This window comes from Passer domesticus, chromosome 34 (assembly GCF_036417665.1).
Source record: "Passer domesticus isolate bPasDom1 chromosome 34, bPasDom1.hap1, whole genome shotgun sequence".
NCBI classification, from domain to species: Eukaryota; Metazoa; Chordata; class Aves; order Passeriformes; family Passeridae; genus Passer; species Passer domesticus.
The window spans coordinates 1559716-1586289 of NC_087507.1; the positions used below are offsets into that span (position 1 = coordinate 1559716).

The window sequence follows — 26574 nt, forward strand, 5'->3', positions numbered from 1 at the left end:
GCTGGGAGCATGCGCAGAGTGAAGGAGTGGCGGAAGTGAGAGCGGGGCGCGTGCGCAGAGGGAAGGAGTGGCGGAAGTGAAGCGGCGGCGGAGGTGGAGGCGCCATGTGAGTGAGGGGCGGCGGGGCCGGGCCGCGTCCCCTGGGCGTCCCTTGGTGTCCCTCGTGTCCCCTGGGTGTCCCTTCGTGTCTCTTCGTGTCCTTTCGTGTCCCTGGTGTCCCCCTCCGTGTCCCCTCGGTGTCCCCCCGGTGTCCCCCCGTTTCCAGCCCCGCTGTCGCGGTGATGTCGCTGTCGCTGTCGCGGGAGGTGACACTGTCGCTGTCGCTGTCGCAGGGAGGCGCTGGCCGTCACCGCCCAGCTCTGCGGGCCGGAGCTGGAGCGCTACGGGCGCTGCGTGGCCGCCAGCCCCGGGAGCTGGCACCGCGATTGTCACCAGCTGTCCCTGAGCGTCACCGAGTGCGCCTCCGGCCAGTGAGTGACACACCGGGGACACCGGGGACACCGGGGAGTGACACACCGGGGACACCAGGGGAGTGACAGACCGGGGACACTGGGGACACCAGGGAGTGACACACCGGGGACACCGGGGAGTGACACACCGGGGTCACCGGGGAGTGACAGACTGGGGACACCGGGGACACCAGGGAGTGACACACCGGGGACACCGGGGACACTGGGGACACCGGGGACGCTGCTCCCGCTCCCTGGGGCTGATCCCGGGGTGGCTCCTGTGCCCTCGATCCCAATCCCGGTGTTTTCCCAGTTTTCCTGATGTTTGCCCGTTTTTTCCCAATATTTCCCTGATATTTTCCCCATTATTTTCCCGTTTTTCCCTGATATTTTCCCATTATATTTTCCCATTTCCCCAACATTTTCCCTGATGTTTTCCCATTTTCCCTCCAATGTTTCCCTGATTTTTTCCCATTTCCCCCATTTTCCCCCCCATTTTTGCCCAATGTTTTTCCCCAATGTTTTTCCGGTTTTCCCCGATATTTTCCCATTTTTCCCTGATATTTTCCCCAATTTTCCCCCCCCCCAATGTTTCCCCAATATTTTTCCATTTTTTCCCCAATATTTTCCCCAATGTTTTCTGGTTTTCCTGATATTTACCCATTTTTTCCCAATGTTTTCCCAATATTTTCCCCAATGTTTTCCCATTTTTCCCTGATGTTTTCCCCCAATTTTTCCCCCCAATGTTTTCCCATTTTTCCCCGCTGTTTTCCCCAATGTTTCCCTGATTTTTTCCCATGATTTTTCCCCCGATTTTTTTCCCATTTCCCCCACTGTTTTCCCGATATTCCCCCCACTTTTCCCCCGACTTTTTCCCATTTTCCCCTGCTGTTTTCCCTGATGTTTCCCCCGATTTTTTCCCCAATTTTTTCCCATTTTCCCCCCAATATTCCCCCCACTTTTCCCCCACTTTTCCCCCCGCTGTTTTCCCCGCCCTTTTCCCCTTTCCCCCCCATTTTCAGCCCCCTGGTTCGCCGGATCCGCCGCGACTGCTCCGAGTCCTTCGGGGCCCTTCGAGCGCTGCCTGCGGGAGCGGCCGCGGGGCACGGCGCAGTGCGGGCCCCAGGCCAGCCAGTTCCTGCTGTGCGCCCAGAATGTCACCCAGAGTGCCACCCCCGGGGGACACCGCCAGTGCCACCCCCAGTGCCAGCCTGGGGACGCCACCAGGGGCACCTCCACAGGTGAATTTTGGGGTAAAAACGGGAATTAAAACCCCAAAAGTGACCCCAATGTCACCCAGAGTGCCACCCCCAGTGCCATCCCCAGTGCCAGCCCCGGGGACACTGCCAGTGCCAGCCCTGGGGACACCACCAGGGGCACCTCCACAGGTGAATTTTGGGGTAAAAAACGGGAATTAATCCCTCAAATGTGGCCCCAGTGTCAGCCAGTTCCTGCTGTGTGCCCAGAATGTCACCCAGAGTGCCACCCCTGGGGACAACCCCAGTGCCAGCCCCGGGGACACCGCCGGGCGCACCTCCACAGGTGAATTTTGGGGTAAAAAACGGGAATTAATCCCTCAAATGTGGCCCCAGGCCAGCCAGTTCCTGCTGTGTGCCCAGAGTGCCACCCCCGGGGACACCCCCAGTGCCACCCCCGGGGACACTGCCAGGCACACCTCCACAGGTGAATTTTGGGGTAAAAACGGGAATTAAACCCCCAAATGTGGCCCCAATGTCCCCCAGTTCCTGCTCTGTGCCCAGAATGTCACCCAGAGTGCCACCCCCGGGGACACCCCCAATGCCAGCCCCGGGGATGCCACCAGGGGCGCCTCCACAGGTGAATTTTGGAGTAAAAACAGGAATTAAACCCCCAAATGTGACCCCAATGTCACCCAGAGTGCCACCCCCGGGGACACCGCCACTGTCACCCCCGGTGCCACCCCCGGTGAGGCTGGAGCCCCTGGAAGGGAATTTGGAGCTGGAATTTTGGGATAGAAATTGGACTTAAACCCCAAAAGTGGCCCTGGCCCTTCCCGCCTCAGGAAATTCCGAATTTCAGGAGGGAATTTTGGGATTCGAATTCCCTAAAATCCACTCCTTTTTTTTTTTTTCCCCATGGAAAAAGCTGGGAAAAAAAGGAAATTCGGGGTGGAATTTTGGGATAAAAGTGTGAATTTTTTTTTCCCTTTTTTTTTTTTCTCCCTCCCCAGAGAATCCCTGGAATTAAAACCCCTCCAGGAATGCTGGGAAAGCCTCGGAACCTTCCGGAATCTCCTCCCAAATCCTGGGAATTGCCTCTCTGGAAAAGGAGCCCCAGGATGTGGGACCTGATCTGCAATTCCTTGCGGATTCCCACGCTTTTATCCCAAAAATTGGAGGAAGAAATAAAAAATTCCAGCGGGGTCTCCCCAGGAATCTTCAGGATGGGACCAAAATTCTGCTTTTCCTTCTTTTCATTCCCAATTTTTTCCTTTCTTTCCCATCTTTTCCTCCTTTTTTTCCCACCTTTTCCCTCTTTTCCAGTTTTTCCTTGGCTCCCTCTCAGATTTTGGGGTTTTTTTGGGAATTTCGTGGTCCCGTGGAATTATTCAGGATTGGAGTCAGTGTTTTCCATGAAAAAAAAAAAATCCTGGGAATTCCAGGAGCCTTCTCAACCCTTGGGAGCCCCAAAATTCCTGGGAATTCCAATCCCACCCCAAAATCCCCAAATTCCCAAAACTTTTAAAACTTTTCTCTCTTTTTAAATTTTTTTTCTGGGATTTATTTCCCACCGGACATGCAAAAAAAGAAAGGAAAAAAAAAAAGAAGCATTCCCAAAAAAATCCCCCCACAAAAATTCCCAAAAATTGGCACGGGAGCAGAAGGAAAATCCCAAATTCCAGCGGAATCTTGGAGGGGTTCGACCCCGTTTTTTTGGGATTCCCAGGACTGGGATTTTCGGGAATTCCGGGATGTCAGGAGGTGAAGTAGGAGCTCTGCATGGAGTACAGGCGCTCCATGGGATTCCGGGCGCGGGGATTTCGGGAATTCCGGCATTCCCGAGGATCAGCTGCTGGGAATTCTCCGTGGGAATCAAGGATCCCAGCGCGTCCCCGTCCAACTCCCGGAAAACTCCCTCAGAGTCTGGGAAAAGTCGGGAAAAATTGGGGAAAAAATGGGGAAAAGGGGTTGGGGAGGGGGGGGAAAACGGACGGGGGCCCCGGCATTCCCGACGCGATTCCCGGAATTCCCGGAATTCCCGCGGTTACCGTAGGGCCGCAGCTCCGGGGGCGCCGTTCCCCGGAACGTTCCGGCCTCGCTCCCGAATCCGTTGGGCTCCGGAATCCGGGAAAACGGGACCAGGATCTGCTGCAGGCCTGGGAACTGTCGGGAATGTTGGGATGTGGGATGTTGTGACTCCGCGATTTCCGATCCCTCCATCCCACATCCACCTCATTTCCATTTTCCCATCCCATTTTCCCACCCCATTCCCATTTTCCCACCCCATCCATGTTTTCCCACCCCATTCCCATTTTCCCATCCCCATTCCCATTTTCCCATCCCAGTTTTCCCCACCCCATTCACATTTTCCCATCCCCACTTTCCCACCCCATTTTCCCACCCCATTTTCCCATCCCCATCCCCACTTTTCCCACCCCATTCACATTTTCCCATCCCCATTCCATTTTCCCTTTCCCATTCCTGGTTTCTCATCCCCCATTCCCATTTTTTCCATTCCCATTTTCCCATCCCCGTCATTCCCAACCCTCCTCATCCTCGTTCCCATCCCGGCCGCTCCTCCCGGATCCTCTCCCTGCTGGAATTCCCCCTCTGGAATTCCCGAGCTGCTCCTGCTGCTGCTGCCTGCGGGCAATCTTCTTCATCTGGGGGGAAAAACACCCGGAGAAATTCCGGGAAAATCCCACAATTCCCGCAAAAACCCCGAGTTTGGAGGATTTGGGGTTGGTTCTTATTGCGGAATTCTGGGAATTCCGGAATTCCACCTTGGCTCGTTGGTTCTGGAACCACACCTGGACCACCCGGACCGTCAGCCCCGGTCTCGGCCGCCAGCGTCTCCCGCACCTGGAAAAATCCTTTGGAATTCCGGGAAGGAGACCGGGAATGGGGGAAAATCCCTGGGAATTCCGGGAAGGAGACCGGGAATGGGGGAAAATCCCTGGGAATTCTGGCCCCGATCCCAACTCCAGAAGCCCAGAGCCCCATCCCAAAATCCTGAAACAATCCTGAAATAATCAATCCCAGCCCATTCCAGAACGTTCCGGCACACTCCCGGCCATTCCCGGAACATTCCGGAACGTTCCGGCACCTTCCGGCAGGGTTTGGAGGGAGACCTCGAAGGAGGCTCTGAAGGCGCGGCGCTGTTGGGAGCTCAGGATGGTTCGGGGCCGCTTGGAACGTTTGGGGATCCTTCCCCTCGGAATTCCGGGAGCGTCGGGAATCCCGGCCCTCCTCGTCCTCGCTGCCAGCTGTGGCTGGGAAAAAAATAAAAAAACAAAAAAAAAGGGAATTTTGGGGGAAAAAAATAAAAATCCGTCACTGGGAGTTGGAATTCCCAGAGGAGTTTTGGGGTTTTGGGCCTTTCCAGCCCTGGAGTTCCTGAGGAAAGGTTTGGTTGTTCCAGCCCAAAAAAAAATCCACCCTCAAAAATAAAAGAATTCCCCAAATTATGTCATGGCGGAAAAAAATTCCCAAAAAACTCCTGAAAAATGCTCAAAAAATCCACCCCCCCCAAATTCCAAAATATTCCCATAAAAAAAACTAAAAAATCCCCCCAAAAACCCTAAAAATCACCAAACAAAGCAGAACCCCCCCCCAAAATCCCAAGAAAATACCCCAAAATATTCCCAAATAAACCCGAAAAAATCCCCCAAAAATCCTCAAAAATTCAACCCCCCCCAAAAAAATCGTGAAAAAAATCCCCAAAAACCCCCCAAAAATTCACAAAAAAAATCCCTCAAATATTCAAGAAAAACCCTAAAAATATCTTGAAAAAATCCCCAAATACCTGAAAAAAATCTTGAAAAAAATCCCCAAAAATTAAAAAAAAAACCACTCAAAAAATCTTGAAAAAAATCTCCTTAAAAATCTTGAAAAAATCCCCCAAAATTTTCCAAAAAAACCCAAAAACATCTTGAAAAATATCCCCCAAAATTAAAAAAAAAACCCTAAAAAATCTTGAAAAAAAATCCCTCAAAATTCAAGAAAAAACCCTTAAAATATATGAAAAAATCCGCAAATACCTAAAACAAATTGAAACCATCCCCAAAAATCTTGAAAAAAAATTGAAAAAAATCCCCCAAAAAATTCCAAAAACACCCCTAAAAATCTTGAAAAAATCCCCCAAAAATTAAAAAAACACCCCTAAAAATATTGAAAAAATCCCCCAAAAATTCCAAAAAAAACCCTAAAAAATCTTGAAAAAATCCCCCAAAAATTCCAAAAAAACCCTAAAAAATCTTGAAAAAATCCCCAAAAAATTCAAAAAACCCCCAAAAAATAATGAAAAAAATCCCCAAAACCCCCCCAATTTTTTTTTAAATTATTTTTACTTTTACCTGCGTGCTCCCCCCCGCGGCGCCGGGCGCTCCCCGCGGCGCGGGCTCGGCGTGGCCCCGGCACAGCACGCGCCCGTCCCGCAGCACGAACTCGTCCCCGCGGCGCAGGCGGCGCCCGCAGCGGCCGCAGCCCAGCAGCGCTCGTGGAAAAGGCGCCCGGGGAGGCGCAGGATCCGCTCCGAGCGCCCCACGGCGCCCAGGCAGCGGCTGCAGCGCCGCGGGAACAGCCTGCGGAGAGCCGCGGGTGTCCCGGGATATAGGGGGGGAAATATCCCGGGATAGGGGGGGGAATATCGAGGGAATATCCCGGATGTGGGGGGATATCCCGGGATAGGGGGGGGGGAATAGCCCGGGATATGGGGGGGGGGGGAAATAGACTGTGATGGGGGGAAAATATCGGGGGAATATCCCGGGATATACTGGGATAGGGGGGGGAATATGGGGGGAAATATCCCGGGATGTGGGGGGATATCCCGGGATAGGGGAGAAAATAGCCCGGGATATGGGGGGGGGGAATATCCTGGGATGGGGGGGGAATATGGGGGGAAATATCCCGGGATGTGGGGGGATATCCCGGGATAGGGGGGGGGGAATAGCCCGGGATATGGGGGGGGGGGGAATATCCTGGGATGGGGGGAAAATATCGGGGGAATATCCCGGGATATACTGGGATAGGGGGGGGAATATGGGGGGAAATATCCCGGGATAGGGGGAAAATATCGGGGGATATCCGGGATGTGGGGAGAAATATACTGGGATGTGGGGGGAAATATCCAGGGATATGGGGGGGATGTCCCGGGATAGGAGGGTGTCCCGGGATATATGGGGGGGAAATATACTGGGATGGGGGGGGGGAATATGGTGGGAAATATCCCGGGATGTGGGCGGGATATCCGGGATAGGGGGGGGGGAATAGCCCGGGATATGGGGGGGGGGGGGGGTATCCTGGGATGTGTGGGGGAAATATCCTGGGATTTGGGGTGAAAGTCTTCTGGAGTGTGGGGGATATCCTGGGATATGGGGCAGAATATCCTGGGATGGGGGGGGGATATTCTGGGATGTGGGAGGATATGGGGGGGAATATCCCGGGATATGGGGGGAATGTCCTGGGATGTGGGGGAGAAATATCCTGGGATGTGGGGATATCCCGAGATATGGGGGGGAATATCCCGGGATGTGGGGCAGAGAAAAATCCAGCGGTTTGGGAGAAATATCCTGGGATTTGGGGGAAAATATCCTGGGATGTAGGGTGGAAAAAAATCCAGCGGTTTGGGAGAAATATCTTAGGAACTGGGGGAAAATATCCTGGGGTTTGGAGTGGAAGTATTCTGGGATGTGGAGGAAAATATTCCACGATTTCGGGCAGAAAAAATCCAGGGGCTTTGGGAGGAAATATCCCGGGATTTGGGGGGGAAAATATCCTGGGGTTTGGGGGAATATCCCAGGATTTCACAGGAAAAATAACAGGATTTGGGGGAGGGCGGGGGGGGGAAAGGGGGATTTGGGGAGACATCCTAAATCTGGGGAAAAATCCTGAGATTTGGGGGGAGAAGTTTGATTTTTTTTTGGGGAAAAAAGGGATTTGAGGGAGAAAAATGGGATTCGGGGGAAAAATCCCGGGATTTGGTTTTTGGGACATTCCTGCCCTTTGTAGCCCAGTATTTGGGGGTTTTGGGATGTTCCCACCAGAATTCCCAAAAAAAAGGGGATTTCCCCCACTTTTCCAGCCCTTTTTTTGGAATAAAGCAACCCCAGGCTCATAAAATCCCCGTCATCTCCAATTAGTGGGAATTAAAATTCCTGGGAATTCCTGGAGAGCCTCTCCCAGCTTTTTTAATATCCCTGGAATCCGCTTAAATCCCAATAATTCCCTCGGGGTTTCCATGGAAACAGGATTGTGGGAAAAGGGGGGAGTTGGGTTTTTTTTCCCAGGAGTTTTTGGGTTTTTCCAGAGGGATTTGGGAAAGAGAAGAAGGCTTCCCTAAAAAGGGGGGAATGGGAATTGTGAAAATGGGAGTGATCCCAAATCCCTTTTTCCCAGGAGAATCCCCATTTTTGGGGCCTTTTTTTTTTGGGAATGACCGGATTTGGGAACAGCTGAACATTCCAAGCAGCTTTTCCATGGGAAAAAAACCCTGGAAAATCCCAGAAAATCCCATTTTTGGGATGCCCTCCTCACCCCTCCCATCCTCGTGGAGGAAAACTCGGGGTGAGCTCCCATTTTTTGGGATTTTCCCATTTTTTGGGGGGGATTTCCCTCATTTTTCCCTTTCCCATCCGCATAAAAACCGCATGGAAAAAAAAAATAAAAAGGGATAAAAAAATTCCTTTTTTTTTTTCCCCCTTTGGTGCCGGAGCTCAGAATTCTGGGAATTTTAATAACGGAGCCGGGGTTGGAAAATTTAATAACGGAGCTGATCCGATTATCCCGGAGCAATTTCCGCTGGAATTGGGGGGGGGGTCGCAGCCCCCGGGGCTGGAATGGATTTTTCCGGAGGTTTCCCTTCCCAGCCCTTGGATTTTATGGAAACTCCCGAGTTTTGGGGATTTTTGTGGGGTTTTTCCCTAAAAATCAGATTTTTAAAAGAATTTTAGGGCTTGTTTTCCTCCCAGATTTTGGGGTTTTTTTGGGGGAAAAGGAAAAAAAAAGCAATTTTTTGGGAGATTTTTGGATTTTTTGGAGGGATTTGGGGTGGTTTTGGGATTTGGGGTGGTTTTCCTTAAAAGTGGGGATTTTATTTTTGATTTTTCCTCTTGGATTTGGGGTTTTTTTTGGGGTGGGGGGGAAAGAAGGAAAAGAAAGGGAAATTTGTTTTATTTTTTCTCCTGGATTTGTTTTTTTTGGGGAAAAAAGAGGGAAAAGAGGGGATTTGGGCTGAGGTTTGGATCCATTAAAATTCCAGGCAGGAATTCTCCGTCTCCCTCCCGATCTTATCCCGCCTCAATTTCCTGTTGGCCTTTTCCAATTTCCGGCTTTTTCTGCCCATTCCGGGGGGAGGGGAAAAAAATATTGGAATAAAATAAAAAATGGGGAAAAGTGGGAGTGGGGGAAGGGAGGAATTAATGAGGATTTAATGAGGGGAGCTCATTAATGATTCATTAGGGGAGGGGTTAATTAAAGGTGGGGACGAGGAGAAGGGGAGAAAAGCAGGGAATAAAAAGGGGATATTCACAAATTTAAAATATTTATTAATATTAATAGTAATTAACCCATCGTATTTATTATCCAAATCTTTATTAGCAGTGACAATAATTATTAATAATTAACAGAAGCTGGACTAGTAATTAATTCTGATGATTATTGTTACTAATGAGAGTTGGGCTTAATAGTAATAGAGGGGTGGAATAAAATGGTAATATTTAATAATAATTAGTAATAATTAACAATAACTGATAATAATGCTAATAATTTGAATCAATTATAGTCAATGAGAAATGAGAATAAATAATAAGTAGAATATAACAAAAATTTTAAAATAATAATAATAATAGAAGAGTGGAATATAATTGTACTAATGAATAATTAATAATAAATAATAATAACTCTATTAATTTTAATTAAATAATTGAAATAAATAATACCGAATAAGTAGAATTATTACTCTTTAATAATAATCTGGATAGTTATTAGGAATTAGTATTAATGAGAAAGCAGGGAAAGAAAGAAAGAAAGAAAAAACAGGGAAAAAATTGGGAAAGAAGGAGAAAATTTGGAATTAAAAAAGAGGGAAAGAAAGAAAGAAAAACAGGGAAAGGAAAAAACAGGAAAAATGGGGAAAAATCCAGCCCGGGGTGGGAAAAAAACCCACGGAAAAAATGATCTTTTTAATGAACCCCAGGAAATGAAGGGAATATGCAAATGAGGCTGCGGGAATGAATGGGATTTGGGAATTTGATGGGATTGAGGGAATTAATTCCATGGGATTCGTTCTCCCAAGAGATCCAGGAGCTGGGAAAACGGGAATGGGCAATCCCAGAATTCCCACATTTCCTAAATCCACCCCCAGCGCCCATTTCCCTCCTTTTCATCCCAAAAAAAATCCCGGATTTCCCCCCAGCTTCCCAAATTTCCCCCCTTTTTTCTCCTCACCCCCTTGGAATCCGAATTCCAAATTCCCCAAACCTTGATCCCAAAAAAACCCCCCAAAAATGGAAAACAGACCCCCCAAATCCCAGGATTTTGACACGGATCCATTTTTTCCCCAGATTTTTGCCTCTGGAATTCACTGCTCCCCAGGGAATTAAAGATTAACCAAACCTGGGCCCCGTTCCCGAAATTTTTCTGGGTGGGAAAGGGCACGGATCTGCTCCAATGGAGCCAAAATTCCCATTTTTAACCTTGGGAATGGCCAAAACTCAAGATTTTTAACACCTGGAATGACCAGATCCCAGATTTTTAACCCCCTGAGGGGGGAAAATTCGGAATTTTTTGCCCTGGCTTTTGTGGGAATTTTGGGTCTGGGGGGGTTGGGTGCTTGGAAAAGTGAGAAAATTGGGGAAAAAAGGGAGGAAATGTGGGAAGAGTGGGAAAAATTGGGAAAAATGGGGGAAAAATGAGGGGGAAACTGGGAAAAAACTGGGGGGAAAAGTGGGAATTTGGTTTTCCCGAGGATTCCCCAAATCCTGGGCCCAAATTCCCGGCGTTTCCCCAACCCACGGGTCAGGAATATCCAGGGTTGGGAATTCCCGAGGGGATCCCGATGGGAATCTGGGGATGGGGTGGGATCAGATCCAAAAAAAAGAACCCCAAAATTCCAGGAAAAGCCTCAAAAAGATGAGGAAAGAAGAGCTGGGAAAGGAGTTCGAGCTGAGTTCATCCCGAAAAACTCTGGAGGAGGAGGCTGGGAACGGCTCCAAGGGCTCGGAGCCCTCCCGAATTCCCAGAAATCCGACTTCAAAGGGATTCCAAAGGGAGTTTTTCCTCCCTTTTTTTATTTTATTTTCTTTTTTTTCCCGATTTACGGGACAGGTGCCTCTGGAAGGGGCCCTGGAAAGGGAGAATTCCATGAAAAATCCCTTTGGATTTGGGGTTTTTGTGGGGGAAAGGGTCCTGTTCCTCCTCATCCAGTTCCTTGGGGGAAAAGCAGGGGAAATTCCTGGAAAATTGCGGAAAATAATGGAAAAAACAGGGAAAACAAACCTTGAAAAATGAGGAAAAAACCTTAAAAACTGGGTGTAAAACCTTGGAAAATGGGGAAAACCACCTTGAAAAATTGGGAAAATGGGGGGGGGGGGGGTGTGGAATGGGGAAAATAATGGAAAGCCAGGGGAAAAAAGCCCTTGAGGAATGGGGAAACAACCCTTGAAAAATGTGGGAAAATCAGGGTAAAATCAGGGGAAAAATGGGAAAATTGGGGGGAAAAAAGAGGAAAATCAGAGAAAAAAGGGGAAAATTGGGGGGGAAATGGGGAAAATCGGGGGAAAAAGGAGAAATTGGTGGAAAAAAGGGGAAAAATCAGGGGAAAAAGGGGGAAAATAGGGGGAAAAGGGAAAATCGGGGAAAATTGGGAGAAGAGGGGGAAAATCAGGGGAAAAGGAGAAAATCGGGGAGAAAATAGGGGGAAAAGGGGAAAAATAGGGGGAAAATCAGGGGAAAAGGGGGAAATTGGTGGAAAGGAGGGGGAAAATCGGGGGGGAAAGGGGGGAAAATTGGAGGGAAAAAAGGGGACAATTGGGAAAATCGGGAGGAAAAGGGGGAAAATGGGGGGGAAAGGGGAAAATTGGGGGAAAATCGGAGGGGAAAAGGGGGAAAATCGGGGGAAAAAAGGGAAAATCGGGAGGAAAAGGGGGAAACGGAGGGGAAGCAGGGCTCACCTGTCGTAGTCGGGGCCGCAGAGCAGGCGGCGGCTCGCGGCTGAAGCAGCGGCCCCGCAGCCCCCGGCCGCACTCGGAGCAGCGCAGGCACCGCTCGTGCCACGAGCGCTCGTTCACCCGCAGCAGGAACCGGTCCCGGATGCCGCGGCCGCAGCCCGCGCAGCGCACCGGCCCCGCGGGAGGGGAGCCTGGGGAACGGGGAGAATGAGGGGATGGGGGAATGGGGGAAATGGGAGAGACTGGGGGAATGAGGGATGGGGGAATGGGGGGGAAATGGGAGAGACTGGGGGAATGAGGGATGGGGAATGGGGGGGAATGGGAGAGACTGGGGAATGAGGGGATGGGGGAATGGGGAATGGGGGAAATGGGAGAGACTGGGGGAATGAGGGGATGGGGGAATGGGGGAATGGGGGAAATGGGAGAGACTGGGGGAATGAGGGGATGGGGGAATGGGGGAATGGGGGAAATGGGAGAGGACTGCGGGGAAATGAGGGGATGGGGGAATGGGGGAAATGGGAGAGACTGGGGGAATGAGGGGATGGGGGAATGGGGGGAATGGGAGAGACTGGGGGAATGAGGGGATGGGGAATGGGGGAATGGGGGGAATGGGAGAGACTGGGGGAATGAGGGGATGGGGAATGGGAGAGACTGGGGGGAATGAGGGATGGGGGAATGGGAGAGGCTGGGGGGAAACCAGGAGAGATTGGGGAAATGGGAGACTGGGGGAAAATGGGAGAGGCTGGGGGAATGAGAGATTGGGGCAATGGGAGACCGGGGGAATGAGGGGGAAAAATCAGAGAGGTTGAGGGAAATGAGAGATTGGGGAATGAGAAATTGGGGGATTGGAGAGACTGGGGAATGAGGGACGGGGGAATGGGAGAGGTTGGGGAAAACCAGGAGAGATTGGGGGAATGGGAGATTGGGGAAAATGGGAGAGGCTGGGGGAATGAGGATGGGGGAATGGGAGAGGGTGGGGAAAACAGGAGAGACTGGGGAAGTGGGAGATTGGGGGAATGAGAGATTGGGGGAAAAATATCAGAGACTGGGGAAAATGAGAGATTGGGGAAATGGGAGATTGGGGGGAAGATGGCAGAGGTTGGAGGAATGTGAGATTGGGGAATGAGAGATTGGGGGATGAGGGGGAAAAACAGGAGAGATTGGGAAAGGGAGTGATTGGGGGAATGAGAGATTGGGGGGATGAGAGATGGGGGAATGGGAGAGGTTGGGGAATGAGAGATTGGGGAAAAAATGGGAGAGACTGGGGGGAAATGAGAGATTGGGGGGAATGGGAGATTGGGGAAATGAGAGATTGGGGAAATGAGGGGGAAAATTGGAGAGATTGGGGGTAAAATGGCGAGAATGAGAGATTGGGGAAATGAGGGGAAAATGGAGAGATTGGGGGAAATGGAGAGATTGGGGGAAAATACAGGAAAATCTGGGAGAAATTGGGGAAATCTGGGGGGAAAAAAAAGGGAAATTCCGGGCAAAAGATGGAGGAATTTGGGAAAAATGGGAAATTTGGCAGAAGAATGGGAGAATTTGGGGGAAATGGGAAAGTTTGGGAGAAATATGGGAGAAATATAGGAGAAAATTGGGGGCAAAACTGGGAAAATTCATGGAAAATGGGAGAATTGGGGGAAGTGGGAAAATTTGGGGAAAATCTGGAGGAAATCTGGGGAAAATGCAGGAAAAAAAAGGGAAAATTTGGAAAATAATGGGAGAATTTAGGGAAAATGGGTCTGCTTGGGAGGAAAATGGGAAAATTTGGGAGGAAAATGGGACATTTTGGGGGAAAACCAAGAAAATTTGGAGGAAAATAGGGAAAGTGGGAGAATTTAGGGAAAACCAGGGAAATTCAGGGGGAAAAATGGGAGAACCCAGGAAAAATATGTTTGGACTTCAGGGAAATTCCATGGGGAGCTCCCAGAAATTCAAAGGAATATTTTTCCATGGAAAAAAAATAAGAATTTGGGGGATTTTGGGAAGGAATCCAGGGGATTCAGGGCTTTTTTTTCTCACTCCAGATTTTTGGGAATTTGGTTTTTCTCCCTCATTTTTATCCCAACTTTCATCTCTGGCCACTCCTCAAAGGGAAGGAAGGGAGGGAAAAATTCCAACTTTTCTCTGGCACCGCCTCCTCCTCCTCCCGAGGCCATTCCCGGGTTTCTTCTGCCCAAATCCCAGGAAAAATGGAAATGAGGGGAGCCCCCAATGCCCGATTTAATTTGGAATTTTAATCCCAGTTTTAATTTGGGCTCTGGAATTCCAATCCCGATTTCAATTCCAAATTCAAATTCCAAGCCCAGATCCAATTTGGACCCCGAAATTCCAAATTTAAATTCATGGGGATTTTCCAAGGATTTTTATCCCATTCCTGAGGTTTTTCCCCACATTTTTCACTCCCCCAATCCCATTTCCACCACCGCGGTGTAAAATTAAGTATTTAAAGTCCCAATTCCTGATTAATTTAGAGGGGGAAACCGGGAATAATTAAAGAGGGAATGAGGGAGAATTTTCGGGAATTTCTGGGAATGTGGGATCAAGGGAAAATCCCCGGGAAAATCCTGTATTCCAGCCAGGGAAAATGAAAAAAAAAAAAACAACAAAAAAAAAACCAAACAGGGGAATTCTGCTAAAAAAACCCCCAAAAAACCAAAAAAAAACGGGGTTGGGAAAAGGGGGAGGTTTGGAGCTGGGGAAAAAAACGGGAATAAAGAGGAAAGCTCTGGGAAAAACGGGAAAAGGGACCCGGGAATGGGAAAAAATCCCGAAATCCCGGGATTTCCGGGAACTGGGGGTGCGGGAGGGAATTTTGGGAATTCCCAGTGATATCCCCGGTGTTTTCCCCGGAATTCCCGGTACTCACCGGCTCCCGGGAGCGGCGTTCCCTGCTCCCGGCAGGACGGAGCCTCCTCCGGCTTCATCCCGGCGGCTGCGGGGAGACGAAACATCGGGAAAAGCGGGAAAAAGCGGGAAAAGGCAGGAAAACCGGGATGAGAGCGGGAGGAAACCGGGACGGGACCGGGAAGAAACCGGGGAGGAACCGGGAAAGCGCCGGGAGAGGAGCGGGAGGAGACCGGGAACGGAGCGGGAGAAAATCGGGAACGGAGAGGGGAGGGAACGGGAAAAAACCGGGATGGGAGCGAGGGAAAGGAGCGGGAAGAGCCCGGGATGGGAGCGGGAGGAAAGCGGGAGCGGACCGAGGGAGAACCGGGCAGGAACCGGGAGTGGAGAGGAGGAAAACCGGGAAAGCGCCGAGATGCGAGCGGGGAAAAGCCGGGGTGGGAGCGGGGAAAAACCGGGAAGAGCTCGGGATGGGAATAGGGGAAAAACGGGGAACAGACCGGGATGGGAACGGGGAAAACCCGGGAATAGACTGGGATGAGAGTGGGGGAAAAATCGGGGAAAAAAACCCCAGAAAGAGCCCGGGAGGAACGGGGAAAAACCGGGAACAGACCGGGATGGGAACGGGGGAAAAACCGGGAAGAGCCCGGGATGGGAACGGGGGAAAAACCGGGAAGAGCCCGGGATGGGAACGGGGAAAAGCGGGAAGATCCCGGGGCAGGGAGAACCGGGAGGCGCCGGTGCCGCTCGGAGCCGCCCGCGCCCGTCGCGACTGTCGCGACACGGCGGCCCCGGCGGGACCCCCCGACGGTGACGGGAACTCACCGGGACGGCGACAGCGACACCGGGACGGCGACAGCGGCGACAGCGCGATCGCGACAGCGACACCGGGCCCGGCGCGGCCCCCGCCCGTGCGCGCTCCCGGGGGAGGGGAGGGGCGGGGGCGCGCACGGGGAAGGGGGAGGAAAGGGAAAGGGGGAGGGAATTCCCGTTTTTTTTGGGAATTCCTGTTTCATCCCCCATCCCAAAAGGGGAATTCCCCCCCAAAAAAAGGGAATTTCCAAACTCAAAAAAAAGGGAGTTCCATCCCCAAACGTGAAGGATTTGGGGAAGTTTGGGATGCAGGAGGATTTGGGGGAAATGTAGAGGGGATTGGGGGTATGGGGAGGACAAAATTCCCGAATCCCTGCGGGATCCTGGACCCACCCAGGACCTGAATCCCCAAACCCACCAAAATCCCGGGAAATTTTCCCCTGGAAATCCAAATTAAATAGGGAAAAAAATAGGGAAAAGTTTGTGAAATGCTGATTTTTAGGGAAAATTATAGAAAATTGGGAATGGGGCCGACAAAATTCCCAAAGCCGTGAATCCCCAGAGAGTTTTGCCTTAAAACCACCAAAACCCCAGGAATTTCCCATCCCAAAAATCTGGGAAAACTCCAGGAAAGTTCAGGAACAATCAGGAAAATCCCAAACTCGCCCAAACCAGAGCAGGAATCTCCTTTTATTCCACAGAAAATTCCCGGTTTTTTTTGGGGAATTTCACGTCGCAGCCCCACGGAGTGGGGGGAATCAGGAAAACTGGGAAGGGAGATCCCGGATTTTAGTGGGAAAAAGGGGATTTTTGGGAAAGGGGGCGCTCGCAGACGAAGAAGCACTCGAAGGTGCAGTGGACGTCGTTCCACTTCCCGGAGATCCAGAGGTGAGCGCAATCCTCGTTACTCCCGCTGTCGTTGGGCTCCCCCTCACGCCAAAACCTGGGAAAAAAACCGGGATTTGGGACGGGAAGAAAGTCCCCGGTAAAAATTCCCATTTCTGGCGGGGAATTCTGCGAAAATCCCGAGGTTTGGCGGGTGAAATTCCCCGGAACCGCAATATTAAAGGAGAGAAATTCTCCAAAATGTCAAGACTTGGAGGATTTTTTGGGAGGCAATTGCCAAAATTCCAACATTTGGACTCCACAATCCCTAAATCCCAATTTTTTGGCTCGCTTTCTGTGGAGGAAATTCTGAGAACACCCCAAATTTGTGGGATTTCCGAGGGGAAAAATCCCAAATTCCCTCAAATTTGTGGGATTTTTGTGGGGAAAAAACCCCCAAATCCCAACTTTGGGGTGGAATCCCGGGGTTTTGGGGTGGAATCCCAGGATTTTGGGGTGGAATCCCGGGATTTTGGGGATCTGGGGCTCACGTGAAGGAGGATTTGTAGTCGGTGCCGTCGACCCATTCCCAGTTTCCCTCAGAATTCCGGTCGGTGAGCCCGATCCAGAAACGCTCGTTCCGCGTGCGGGACATCAGGAACTGCTGCAGCGGCGGGAAAACCGGGAAAAATTGGAAAAACCAGGAAAATTGGGAAAACCGGGAAAATTGGGGAAATTGGGATGGTTGGGATCAGCAGGATTGTCGGGAAAATTGGGACCATCGGGGTTGGGATCATTGGGATCATGGGGAAAAAGAGGGAAAATCAGGAAAATCAGGATAATCCAGACTGGGCTCAGGACCGGGATTTGAGATTTGGGATCGGGATTTGGGATCAGGGTGGGAATTTTTAAGATTTGGGATCAGGGTGGGGATTTTTGGGATTTTTGGGATTTTGGGGATTTTGGGGATTTGGGATTTTGGGGATGGGGATTTTTGGGATTTTTGGGATTTTGGGGATGGGGATTTTGGGGATTTGGGATTTTGGGGATGGGGATTTGGGATTTTTGGGATTTTGGGGATGGGGATTTTGGGGATTTGGGATTTTGGGGATGGGGATTTGGGGGATTTGGGATTTTGGGGATGGGGATTTGGGGGATTTGGGATTTTGGGGATGGGGATTTTGGGGATTTGGGATTTTGGGGATGGGGATTTCGGGGATCTGGGATTTTGGGGATTTGGGATTTCAGGGATTTGGGATTTGGGATTTTGGGGATGGGGATTTCGGGGATCTGGGATTTCGGGGATTTGGGATTTCAGGGATTTGGGATTTGGGGTCACCTGCTCGGCGAAGCTGCCGACCACGGCCAGGCGGGCGCGGCGCTCCCGGCACTGCTCCCGCGCCCGCTCCCAGCTCAGCCGCGCCAGCGAGAAATAATAACAATTCCCAGAAAAATATTCCCATTCCCGGGAATCCGCCCCGCACGGGAACACTGCGGGAACAACCCGGGGGGAAGGATCGCCCAGATTCTGGGATCTGGGAATTCTCTCCCTGCAAAATCCCCCAAGTGTTGGGATATCCAGAGGGAAAAGGGAAAAATTCAGGGAATTTCGGGACTTACGGAAGGAATCCCAGCTGGAAAAATTCCACTCTGGACTCTCCTGGTGGAGTTTGGAGGAAATGGAGGAAACTGGGGGAAAGAAAAAGAGGGGGAAATTCCCAAAAAATCAGAACTCTGTTTTTTTTTTCCTTGGGAATTTCCCACCCTTTTCATCCCAGGATTTGGGGATTTTGGGAATTTCCCTCCCCAATTCCAGATGGAATTTGAGGGTTTTTTTGGGGATTAGGATGGGAATGAAGGAATTCGGGGAATTCAGGGAATGAGGGAATTTCAGGATTTGGGATGGGAATTCGGGGAATTCCAGGAATTGGGATGGATGGGAACAAGGGGGAACTGAGGGAATTCAAGGATTTGGGAGCTCAGGGAATTGGGGATGGACGGGAATCCAGGTGAATTTCCCAGCCTGAATTGCGGGAATGAAGAGGAATTATGGGATTTGAGGGTGGGCGGAGAGGGAGTTCCGACATGAGGGATTCCGGGAATGGGGGGATTTTGGGAATGCTGTGGGGTTGGGGATTTTGGGAATGATGTGGGATTTTGGGAACGCTGTGGGATTTTGGGAACGCTGTGGGGTTGGGGATTTTGGGAATGCTGTGGGATCGGGAAATTTTGGGAATGCTGTGGGATTTTGGGAATGCTGTGGGGTTGGGGATTTTGGGAACGCTGTGGGGTTGGGGATTTTGGGAATGCTGTGGGATTTTGGGAATGCTGTGGGGTTGGGGATTTTGGGAACGCTGTGGGATTTTGGGAATGCTGTGGGGTTGGGGATTTTGGGAACGCTGTGGGGGTGGGGATTTTGGGAATGCTGTGGGGTTGGGGATTTTGGGAGTGCTGTGGGATTTTGGGAATGCTGTGGGGTTGCGGATTTTGGGAACGCTGTGGGGTTTTGGGAACGCTGTGGGATTTTGGGAACGCTGTGGGGTTTTGGGAACGCTGTGGGATTTTGGGAATGCTGTGGGGCTTTGGGAACGCTGTGGGATTTTGGGAATGCTGTGGGGTTTTGGGAACGCTGTGGGGTTTTGGGAACGCTGTGGGATTTTGGGAACGCTGTGGGGTCACCTCTGGCCAGCGCCAGGGCGCTGAGGCCCAGCAGCAGCAGCGAGGAGAGCGCCAGGCTCAGGTACACGGCCGGGAAGGAGCGGAGCCGTGCCGGGAGCGCCGCGCCGCCTGGGAAACCGGGAAAACGGGGTGAAACGGGGGGAAACGGGGCAAAAACCGGGAAAACGGGGTGAAACGGGGGGGAAATGGGGATGAAACGGGGGAGAACAGGGTAAAAACCAGGAAAATGGGGTAAAACGGGGGGAAATGGGGGGAAAACTGGGAGAATGGGGTATAACAATGGGAAATGGGGAGAAATTGGGATAAAAAGGGGGGAAACGGGGTAAAAAAATGGGAAAATGGGGCAAAACAGTGGGAAATGGGAGGAAATGAAAAGAAATTGGGATAAAATGGGGGGAAATTGAGTAAAAACTGGGAAACAGGGTAAAACGGGGAGAAACGGGGTGAAAATCGGGAAAATGGGGTAAAATGGGGTAGAAAATGGGGTAAAATGGGGTAAAAATGGGAAAATGGGGTAAAACGGGGGGAATGGGGAATAAAAACAGGGATAAAATGGGGGAAAATGGGGGTGAAATGGGGATAAAATGGGGGAAATGAGGAAAAATGGGGATAAAATGGGGTGAAACTGGAAAAATGGGAAGAAATCAGGAAAAATGTGGGGAAATGGGGAGAAATGGGGAGAAACAGGGGAAACTGGGATAAAATGGAGAGAAATGGAAAAGAAGTGGGATAAAATGGGGAAAACCAGGGAAAATCAGGGAAAAATGGGAAATAAAGGGATAAAACGGGAAAAACGGGGAAATTGGATGAAAATGGGGGGAAATGGGGAAAATAGAAAAACCCAACAGATCCGGGGTAATCCAACAAATCTAGGGGGAAATGGAGGGGAAATGAAGACAAATCCAGGGAAATTTTGGGAAAATCCAGGAAAATGGAGGGAAAATGCAAGGAAAAATCCAAGGAAAATCCCTCCCTGCTCTTCCCAGGATTTCCCCCCAGCTTTTCCCGCTCTGTTTGTCCAGGGGTTAATCAATAACTGGGAATGCTCCAAGTTTGCCTCCAGGAGGTGAAAATTTGGGAATAATTCCCTGGATTTGGGCTTCTTTTGTTAGGAATTACTCTGGGAATAGTTCCTGATTAATTCCAGGATTATTTTATTTGGGATCATTTGTTCCAATGATCATTTTGGGAATTATTTAAGGAATTTTTTGGGAATTATTAAGGAATTATTTGGGAATTATTTTTTAATAATTTCCCTATTATTTCCAGGATTCTTTTGGGAATTCTTGTGATTTCCTCCTGGGATTACCAGGAATTTGAAGCTTCCGGGAGCAGAATTTTTGGGATTATCCAAATTCCCTGATCATGGGAGGAAGAGGGAAGGAAAAGCCCTTGGAAAAACCCTGGGGAAAGCAGAAAAAATCCAGGAATTCCACCTGGGAAGAGGCGCAGGTCATCCTGGAGCTCCTCCTCGTCCATCCTGGGATTTTTGGGGGGATTTTTTTGATTTTCCGGATCAGGGGCGCTCTGGGAATGATCCTGGGAATGTTCCGGTTCCCCCTCCCCCTCGAGAGGGTTAAAATTTAATCCAAGGAATTTTTGGGGTTGGATTTTGGGGCTTGGATTGGAGCCAATTAGAGAAATCCAGATTTTCTCCCCCATTCCTCTGAGGATTTTTTGGGGATTTTTAGTGGGTTTATTTTTTTTTTTTTAATTTATTTTTTTAGGGTTTTTTTGGGGGGGATTTCTGTGGACTTTTGTGGGATTTTCATGGATTTTTTTGTGGAGTTTTGTGAGGCTTTCAGTGTTTCTTATGGATAATTCTGATTTTTTTATTTTATTTTCAGGGATTTAAAAAATATTTTAATGGATTCGTTGGATCTTGATGGGTTATTTTTGGGCTGCAGAGCATTTTTTTCAATTTTGTAGATTATTTTTGGTAAATTTTTGTGCATTTGTGGGGATTTTTTATTTATTTTGAAGAATTTTTTTTTATTTTGGGCAATGTTTCTTTGAATTTTGGGGTTTTTGGCAGCTTCTGGGGGGATTTTGGGGGAATTTTCAAGGATTTTCCTCCTCCCTTTGAATCAAAATCCTGGTGCTGCTGCCTCAAAATACGGGAAAAAGCGAGCCTGGGAAATCTGAACAAACAATTTTTGGAATTTTCCCAAGAAAACTTGGATGTGGGAACCAATCCCGCAATTCCGAGGGCACAGAGACCTGGATTTCACCACCAGGGCCAAATTCCGGCCGAATTTTTTCCGGAATCCCCGAAGAATTTGGGTCGAAACGGCCCAAAATGGCGCCAGGTCCCTGAGGGGTGGGAGAAAGGGCGGGAAAAAAAGGGCGGGAAAAAAGGGAAAAGGTGGGGAAAGGGCAGGGAAAAGGCGAGGCCGCGGTGGCTTCGGGCGCCTTTTGTCCCCTCCCAGTCCCCGTTGTCCCCAGTGACCCCTCAGAGCCCCCCATGGCACCCAAAGACCCCTCCCAGTACCTCCCAGTAGCTCCCAGTAACCCCCAGTACCCACCCGTGGGGGGGCCCAGGCCGCTCCTGCCGCCATCTTGGCCGTTGCTAACAACAAACGCTGTTGCCAGGCAACGCTTCGGCTGACCGGCGTCCGCGTGACGTCACTTCCTTCACATCAGAATGTCCCTTCCGGGCCCACTACAATGGTGGCCTGCAGGTACCGGGGGGGCTCTGGAGGCACCGGGAGCGCTCAGGAAGTACCGGGAGGCCCCTGAGGGGTCCGGGGAAGGCTCCGGAGGTCCCGGGGGGGGTGCTCCGCACCCCTCTCCCCCCCACCTCAAACCCACCAACCCACCCCCCTATGGCCTTAATCCCTACTGCGGATGAGATCCAGGACAGGGATGAACGACCAGGAGCGGCTGCGGTGTCCCCTGGTTCTCCCGGTGTTCCCCGTTTTCCTCCTCACCCCCGGTTCTCCCCTTCCCATCCCCTCTGTGACCAAACCGGCGCCACGCTGAGGCTTTAAAGCGGCCGCGCGCGTTCTGGAGCGTAAAATTTATTGATAATAAAGGTGCTTTTGGAGTCCCCGGTTATTCCGTGGCTCCGGCGGGACCGGGATGCCGTAACCGGGAACGGCGGAGGCGGCGGTGCGTCTTTGCGTTCCGTCCAAGTTTGTCCACGCACGGCCACTGTCCCTCCTTTCCCGCGCGCTTCTTGGCTTCACCGCGCGCCTGATTGACGGGTGGCTCCGCCAATAAAATTGCACATTGAAGGGCACCGCGTCTCCGCCGACCAATGGGAGCGCGGGAAGGGCGGGTTTGCCCGCCCCTCGGCGCGGCGGAGGGGGCGGGCCGCCCAGGGCGGGCAGAGGGAAGGGAAGATGGCGGAGGAGGAGAAGCTGCCCGCGGGGTGGGAGAAGCGCATGAGCCGCAGCTCCGGTGAGGGCCTGAGGGCGGGGGGCTCCCGGGGGGGACCGCGGGGATGGAGCGGCGAGGTGGGGAAGGGGGGTGCGGGCGGCGGGGTTGGGCTTTGGAGGGGATGAGGGGGCGTGAGGGCGGGGGAGGTGCGTGAGGGGAATTTGGGCGGGGGGCATCGAATTGAGGGGGGGGTCCTGTGGGGAGGCATCGCCTGAGGGAGGGGAGGCACCCTCGTGAGGAAAATTGGGGTGGGGGTTCCCGATTCAGGGGGGCTCTGAGGGGGTGGTGGCCCTGAGGGAAGGAGGGACCCCCAGCTGAGGGGGATTTGGGTGGGGGTCGCCCCCCAGCAGGAAGGGGCTCAGAGCTGGGGGGGGGTCAGAAGTTGATTTTTGGGGTGAGAAGTTGGTTTTTGGGGTCCAAAACTGGCTCAGGAGGTCAGGAAGTTGGGGTTGGGGTCAATAAATTGGGGTTTGGGGTCTCTAACTTGCGGTTGGGTGAGTCGAGCTCTGATCAATAACCAATAATTGATCAATATTCCCTAGAAAGGGTGCGCTACTTCAATCACCTGATGGTGGGGTCAGTCCTGGGGTCTATAACCAGGACTTTTGCTACCAATCAGTAACCAATCAATACCCAATAACCGATCAATAACCAATAACGGATCAATAACCCCCTCAGGACACATGTACCACTTCAACCACCTAGTGAATGCCAGTCAGTGGGGTCAATATTGGGGCCTGTGAGAGGGGTTTCGGAGCCAATAACCAGGATTTGTGATACCGATCAGTAACCAATCACAGATCAATAACCAATACCGGATCAATACTGGATCAATAACCCCTCAGGCCGCGTGTACTACTTCAACCACCTGGTGAACACGAGTCAGTGGGGTCAATATTGGGACCTGTAAGGGGGTTTTGGTGCCAATAACCAGGATTTTTGATCCCGATCAGTAATCAATAACCAATAACTGATCAATAGCCCTGCAGGAAGCATGTACTGCTTCAATAACCTGGTGAACGCGAGTCAGTGGGGTCAATATTGGGGCCTGTGAGAGGGGGTTTGGTGCCAATAACCAGGATTTGTGATATCGATCAGTAACTGATTCATACCCAATAACCAATAAGTGATCAATACCGGATCAATAACCCCTCAGGCCACGTGTACTACTTCAACCACCTGGTGAACACGAGTCAGTGGGGTCAATATTGGGGCCTGTGAGAGGGGGTTTGGTGCCAATAACCAGGATTTTTGATACCGATCAGTAACCAATCACCAATCAATAACCAATAAGTGATCAATACCCCCTCAGGCCGCGTGTACTACTTCAACCACCTGACGAACGCCAGCCAGTGGGGTCAATATGGGGACCTGTAAGGGGGTTTTGGTGCCAATAACCAGAATTTTTGATCCGGATCGGTAACCGATCGCCGATCAATAACCGATACCGGATCAATAACCCCCCAGGCCGCGTGTACTACTTCAACCACCTGACGAACGCCAGCCAGTGGGAGCGGCCGAGCGGCGCGGCGCGGGCGGAGCCGGGCCGCGTGCGCTGCTCGCACCTGCTGGTCAAGCACAGCCAGTCGCGCCGGCCCAGCAGCTGGAGGCAGGAGCGCATCACCCGCTCCAAGGAGGAGGCGCTGGAGCTCATCAACGGCGAGTGCCGGGAACGCCGGGGGATTCCCGGGAATGCCGGGGGGAGCCGGGAATGCTGGGGATTCCCGGGAATGCCTTGGGAATCCGGGAATGCCTTGGGATTCCCGGGAATGCTGGGGGGAGCTGGGAACGCCTTGGGAGTCTGGGAATGAGGATGTTTCGGGGCTCTCTCTCCTTTCCCATGGAATTCGCAGCATCCGGGGAATTTTGGGAGTGGTTTTGATCCCTAAATTTGGTGGTTTTCCCTTTTTTTTTTTTCCCAGGCTACATCCAGAAGATCAAATCAGGAGAGGAGGATTTTGAGTCTTTGGCTTCGCAGTTCAGTGACTGCAGCTCAGCCAAGGCCGGAGGGGACCTGGGGGCGTTTGGGAGAGGTGAGGGATTCATCCCAAAAAAACCCCCAATCCCTCAATTCCAGGGGATTCATCCCAAAAAAACCCCACATCCCTCAATTCCAGGGGATTCATCCCAAAAAAACCCCCAATCCCTCAGTTCTGGGGGATTTATCCTCCCAAAAAAACCCCACATCCCTCAATTCCAGGGGATTCATCCCAAAAAAACCCCACATCCCTCAATTCCGGGGGATTCATCCCAAAAAACCCCAAATCCATTGGTTTTCAGGGATTTATCCTCCCTAAAAAACCCACATCCTCCATAATTCCAACTGTGATCCATCCACTGGAAGAAACTTCTGGAATCCACTCCCCCCCTTCAAATCCCAGATTTTCCTTTGGGAAACGCCCCAAATCCCAAATTTTTCATGGAATTTTGGGTGGTGCTACCTCTTTTTTTAGGATCCAAACCTCCCTAAATGTTTTTGGGTTTTTTTTTTTCCCTTTACGACACAAAATCCCATCTGGGATCGATCCAGCGGAACAAACTACCGGAATCAATCCCCGCCCCACTTCAAATCCCAGAGTCCTCTGTGGGAAACGCCCCCAGATCCCGAATTTTTTTTTTTTTTTTAATTTTTCCTGTGGAATTTTGGGTTTCAGGGCAGATGCAGAAGCCGTTCGAGGATGCCTCGTTCGCGCTGAGGGCCGGCGAGATGAGCGGCCCCGTGTTCACCGAGTCCGGCATCCACATCATCCTCCGCACGGAGTGAAGTGCCTTGGCAGGGCGGGAATTCCCGGGAATTCCGTGGGGAATCCGGGTGGGAATTCGTGGGGAATCCCCGGGGAGTCTGTGGGGATCTGTGGGAGTCCTCAGGAACCCACGGGGATTCACGGGGATCCTGGGGAATTCATGGAGATCCGCTGATATCCGTAGAAGTCTGTTAACTCCACGGGAAGCCATGGGAATTCTCAGGAATCCGCAGGGATCCACAGGAAATCCATGGGAATCCGCGGGAATCCTCAGGAAATCCACGGGAATCTATGGAAATCCATGGAGGTTCACCGGAATTCATGGAAGTCCATGGAAATCTATGGGAGTCTATGGAAATCCTCAGGGATTCATGGGAATTCATGGAAATCTGCGGGGGTCCGTGGGAATCCTGGGGAATTAATGGAAATCCGTTGGAATCCATGGAAGTCTATTAACTCCACGGGAAGCCATGGGAATTCTACGGAATCCGCGGGAATCCTCAGGAAATCCATGGGAATCCATGGAAATCCACAGGAATTCATGGGAGTCCATGGAAATCTATGGGAGTCTATGGAAGTCCTCAGGAATTCATGGGAATTCACGGAAATCCTCAGGAATGGATGGGAATCTATGGAAATCCTCAGGAATCTGTGGGAATTTATGGAGGTCCATGGGAATCCTCAGGAATCCGCAGGGAAACCGTGGGAATCCACGGGAATCCATGGAATCCGCGGGAGCCCCGCCCCGCGCTCCCCGCCACGAACTCCAGACCCCAAAACTCCTCCGTGATTCCGCCTCCTCCTCCTCCTGGGCGGGAGCAAAAACAGGGAATTCCCGGGGATTTTGGGAATGCTCCCGGCGGTCCCGGCTCCCGGAACGCAGCGCCCGCGGTGGTGGTGGTGACGATGGCGACGGTGACAATGGCCAACAGTGACAGTGACAACAGGGATGATGAGAACAGTGACGATGACGATGGCCAACGATGGTGACGATGACAGTGACCGACAGTGGTGACGATGACGATGACCAATGATGGTGACGATGATGATGGCCAACGATGGTGACAATGACCAATGAAGGTGACCATGACCAACAATGGTGACGATGACGATGACCAGCAATGGTGACGACGATGACCAGCGATGGTGATGACGACGATGACGGTTACCATGGTGACAATGCCAATGACCAGTCATGGCAATGGCCAGCAATGGTGACAGTGATGATGATGATGACAGTGACGATGATGATGATGACACCGATGACGCCGCCATCACCAAAGGTTCCGCAGCCCCTGGCCAGGCCCCTCCCCCACCCTGCATGTTTATTTAACTCATTCCCGCTCTTTTCTCCCCAAAATACGCCCCAGATCCGAAGGCTCCGCTTGACCCAAGTCATTAATTAATTAATTACTCGTTAATTAATAGCAGACACGAGGCAGCTCCCGTGGTGTCCCTTCACAGTGTCCGT

General features: G+C 51.2%; 4 protein-coding genes across 4 annotated transcripts; 2 read left to right on the forward strand and 2 right to left on the reverse strand.

Moving 5' to 3' along the window:
- The first annotated feature begins 6 nt into the window (after positions 1-6).
- CHCHD5 (coiled-coil-helix-coiled-coil-helix domain containing 5) lies at positions 7-2869 on the forward strand. The gene is given in 5 exon segments (XM_064402126.1): positions 7-106; positions 333-470; positions 1472-1520; positions 1522-1690; positions 2659-2869. Coding segments are annotated over 5 exon segments (375 nt in total). The 5' UTR covers positions 7-104; the 3' UTR covers positions 2676-2869.
- A 153-nt stretch (positions 2870-3022) lies between these two features.
- LOC135288639 (LIM homeobox transcription factor 1-beta-like) lies at positions 3023-15480 on the reverse strand. Its single transcript, XM_064402007.1, is given in 11 exon segments — positions 3023-3571; positions 3697-3804; positions 4194-4311; positions 4432-4482; positions 4484-4510; positions 4755-4772; positions 4774-5087; positions 5706-5718; positions 5998-6231; positions 11818-12005; positions 14684-15480. Coding segments are annotated over 11 exon segments (1539 nt in total). The 5' UTR covers positions 14769-15480; the 3' UTR covers positions 3023-3188.
- A 663-nt stretch (positions 15481-16143) lies between these two features.
- LOC135288640 (hepatic lectin-like) lies at positions 16144-21929 on the reverse strand. The gene is made up of 7 exons (XM_064402008.1): positions 21821-21929; positions 21504-21560; positions 18979-19086; positions 17920-17988; positions 17639-17790; positions 16851-16963; positions 16144-16417 (listed from the first exon to the last, which is right to left on the reverse strand). Exons 1-7 carry the CDS (start codon positions 21927-21929, stop codon positions 16264-16266), a joined length of 762 nt encoding a protein of 253 aa, XP_064258078.1. The 3' UTR covers positions 16144-16263.
- Positions 21930-22282: 353 nt separating this feature from the next.
- Positions 22283-25337, forward strand: PIN1 (peptidylprolyl cis/trans isomerase, NIMA-interacting 1). The gene is made up of 4 exons (XM_064402034.1): positions 22283-22380; positions 23827-24018; positions 24282-24392; positions 25014-25337. Exons 1-4 carry the CDS (start codon positions 22323-22325, stop codon positions 25121-25123), a joined length of 471 nt encoding a protein of 156 aa, XP_064258104.1. The 5' UTR covers positions 22283-22322; the 3' UTR covers positions 25124-25337.
- Positions 25338-26574: the final 1237 nt, after the last annotated feature.